The sequence below is a fragment of the Monodon monoceros genome, unplaced genomic scaffold (genome assembly GCF_005190385.1).
Source record: "Monodon monoceros isolate NGI ecotype Baffin Bay Population unplaced genomic scaffold, NGI_Narwhal_1 Contig690_ctg1, whole genome shotgun sequence".
Classification (NCBI taxonomy): Eukaryota; Metazoa; Chordata; class Mammalia; order Artiodactyla; family Monodontidae; genus Monodon; species Monodon monoceros.
This window is the reverse complement of record NW_021702575.1, coordinates 1-2,566: the sequence shown is the minus strand read 5'-3', so window position 1 is coordinate 2,566 and position 2,566 is coordinate 1. Positions and strand designations below refer to the sequence as shown.

Below are 2,566 nucleotides of genomic sequence, written 5' to 3'. Positions count from 1 at the left end.
TGCAAAATGAAAACAGAACATAGGTTTTCCTTCAGTTAAATTCATGCACTAGGGCTTCCCTGGTGGTGCAGTGGTTGAGTCCGCCTGCCGATTGAGGGGACACGGGTTCGTGCCCCAGTCCGGGAAGATCCCACATGCCGCAGAGCGGCTAGGCCCGTGAGCCATGGCCGCTGAGCCTGCGCGTCCGGAGCCTGTGCTCTGCAATGGGAGAGGCCACGGCGGTGAGAGGCCCGCGTTATCGCAAAAAAAAAAAAAAAAATCCTGCACTAATTTTAAGTAATGACCTTACATTTTCACTAATCCATTAAACGCATTTTGGTGAATTGAAAATCTCATAGTCACACACCATCTGTGTAACACACACACGCAGTGCTGGGCAAACTTCAGTCAGGCTGTTCTTTTCCAACCAAACACTCCCCTAACTATGTCTTTTCAAACCCACTATTGGGGCTCTGTTGATGCTAACAGCCCCACGTATCAGGCTCCCTGGGAACAGATGCTGCTCAAAGCCCTTCAGAGTCTCAATAAACACTGCCAAGCACATCACTAGGCCCTGTTAACTGCAGCCTGTGACGTGTGCCTGCAAGAGAGATTCCCAGGAGGGAGTCACTTCGTAAGACACGACACGGGGGACGGTGGGTCTCTTGTGTGGAGAGCTTCACACACAATAAAGACTGAGGCGTTTAGGAATTCAGGGTCACCCCCAGGCTTCTCCCCACACCCTCACCCCCTCCACAGAGAGGCGCTCCCTCCTCCTCAGGGCTGAGGGGACACACAGAGGAAGGGGGGCTCTGGCCACCAGGGACAAGTCACACAGAGGAGGGGACCCGCTGTCCTGCACAGAAGGGGACGGGCCTCCACGGGGCCAGCACTGCTCTCACTTGATCCTGATCTAAGAGGAATTTGGGTCGCAGACGCCCCCTCAGTCCTGACCCCTGAGCAGCCAAGGGTGCTGTGGACAGACTCACCCTGAGGGGTCTGAGGGGAGCCCACAGATGGCTCTGAGGTCACGGGGGACACTGAAGGGGCACCTGGAATGGCCCTAAGGAGGGGACAGTGCACAGAGCAGGGGGCAGGAGCTGACCCTGAGGGGCTCTGGTCACCAGGGCACACGGCGTGTGTTTCAGGGCTTGGACACCAGGGGGCGCTCGGGGGCCATTCCTGAGGGTCTTGGGGGGATGAGAGCGGGGACCAGCTCCCCAGCACTGCCTGGTGGTCTCAGCTCAGGGCTGCCTGCTGTGACCTCCCACCCCTGGGCCCCACCCAGCCCCGCCCCTGCCCACCCCCTTGCCACGCTCAGCACGGGGACCTGACCCAGGGCCCAGGGAGGGACCAGAGAGCTGGTGGGGGGGGTGTCATTTGCATGAATGGACCCTCCCTCTCTCAGAGTATGAAGAGGGGAAGGAGAGACTTGGGGACACTCTGCTTCAGCTGTGGGGACACAGAAGGCAGGACCTCGTGACCATGTCCACCATGGCCTGGTCCCCTCTGCTCCTCACCCTGGTCGCTCACTGCACAGGTGACTGGATGCAGGGACAGGGAAAGGGACCCCGGGAAGACCACGGGCCCTGCTTCCTGCTCTTGTGTCTGGACCCCAGAATCACCATCTCTGTCTCTTCCACTTGCAGGATCCTGGGCCCAGGCTGTGCTGACAGCCGCGCTCCGTGTCTGGGGCCCTGGGCCAGAGGGTCACCATCTCTTGCGCTGGAAGCAGCAGCAGCATCGGGAGTAATTATGTGAGCTGGTACCAACAGGTCCCAGGAGCGGCCCCCAGACTCCTGATCTATGACAATAGCAAGCGACCCTCGGGGGTCCTGGATCGCTTCTCTGGCTCCAAGTCTGGCAACTCGGGCTCCCTGACCATCACTGGGCTCCAGGCTGGGGACGAGGCTGATTATTACTGCCAGTCTTATGATGACAGCCTGGATGGTCACACAGTGTGCAAGCCAGGGGGGAAGTGAGACAAAAACCTGCTGTCCCCCCAGCACTAGGGCTCCCGGGGCAGAACCATCCTCTACCAAGTCAGCTGCTTCCGTTGTTTGTTTGGCCTAAAACTGGGGTCTGAGACCCACACCAGGGAACTTGGTCCAGAAAATCTGTTTACATCTTAATTCTGTACCCCGCCCCCTCCGCCGCCCAGGCTTTTCCTAGGCAGCAAAACTGTCCAATTTTTCTCAAATTGAGCAGAATCCCTGGATGCCAGGGTAAGATGCCCTGGGGACAGAGTCCATGATGGGTTAGGTCAGAACCAGGGGCCAGAGTCCAGCTGTGTCCGAATCAGGACACATCAGACTGTCCAGTACGTGTCCTGGGACCAGCAGCTCCCAGGATAGGGCCCCAAGCTCCTCAACTCTGATGCTAGTGGGGGACAGACAGCGGTCCCTGATCAGTTCCCTGGTCCCAAGTCTGGCATTTGGTCTCCTTAGCCATCACTGGGCTGAGCTGATACCAGGCTGCTTCTCCTGCCTTTCCTGTGACAGCCTCTCAGGCTCACCCAGAGCTCCAGGCGAGCAGTAACCGAGACCAGGACTCCTTTCTCATCTGCGGGAGGTGGGGCCACCAGCAG

General features: G+C 58.7%; 1 gene segment (V, D, J or C); it reads left to right on the top strand.

The window, feature by feature from the left end:
* Nucleotides 1-1,467: 1,467 nt before the first annotated feature.
* Nucleotides 1,468-1,961, top strand: LOC114891038. The segment is given in 2 exon segments: nt 1,468-1,519; nt 1,629-1,961. Coding segments are annotated over 2 exon segments (379 nt in total).
* Nucleotides 1,962-2,566: the final 605 nt, after the last annotated feature.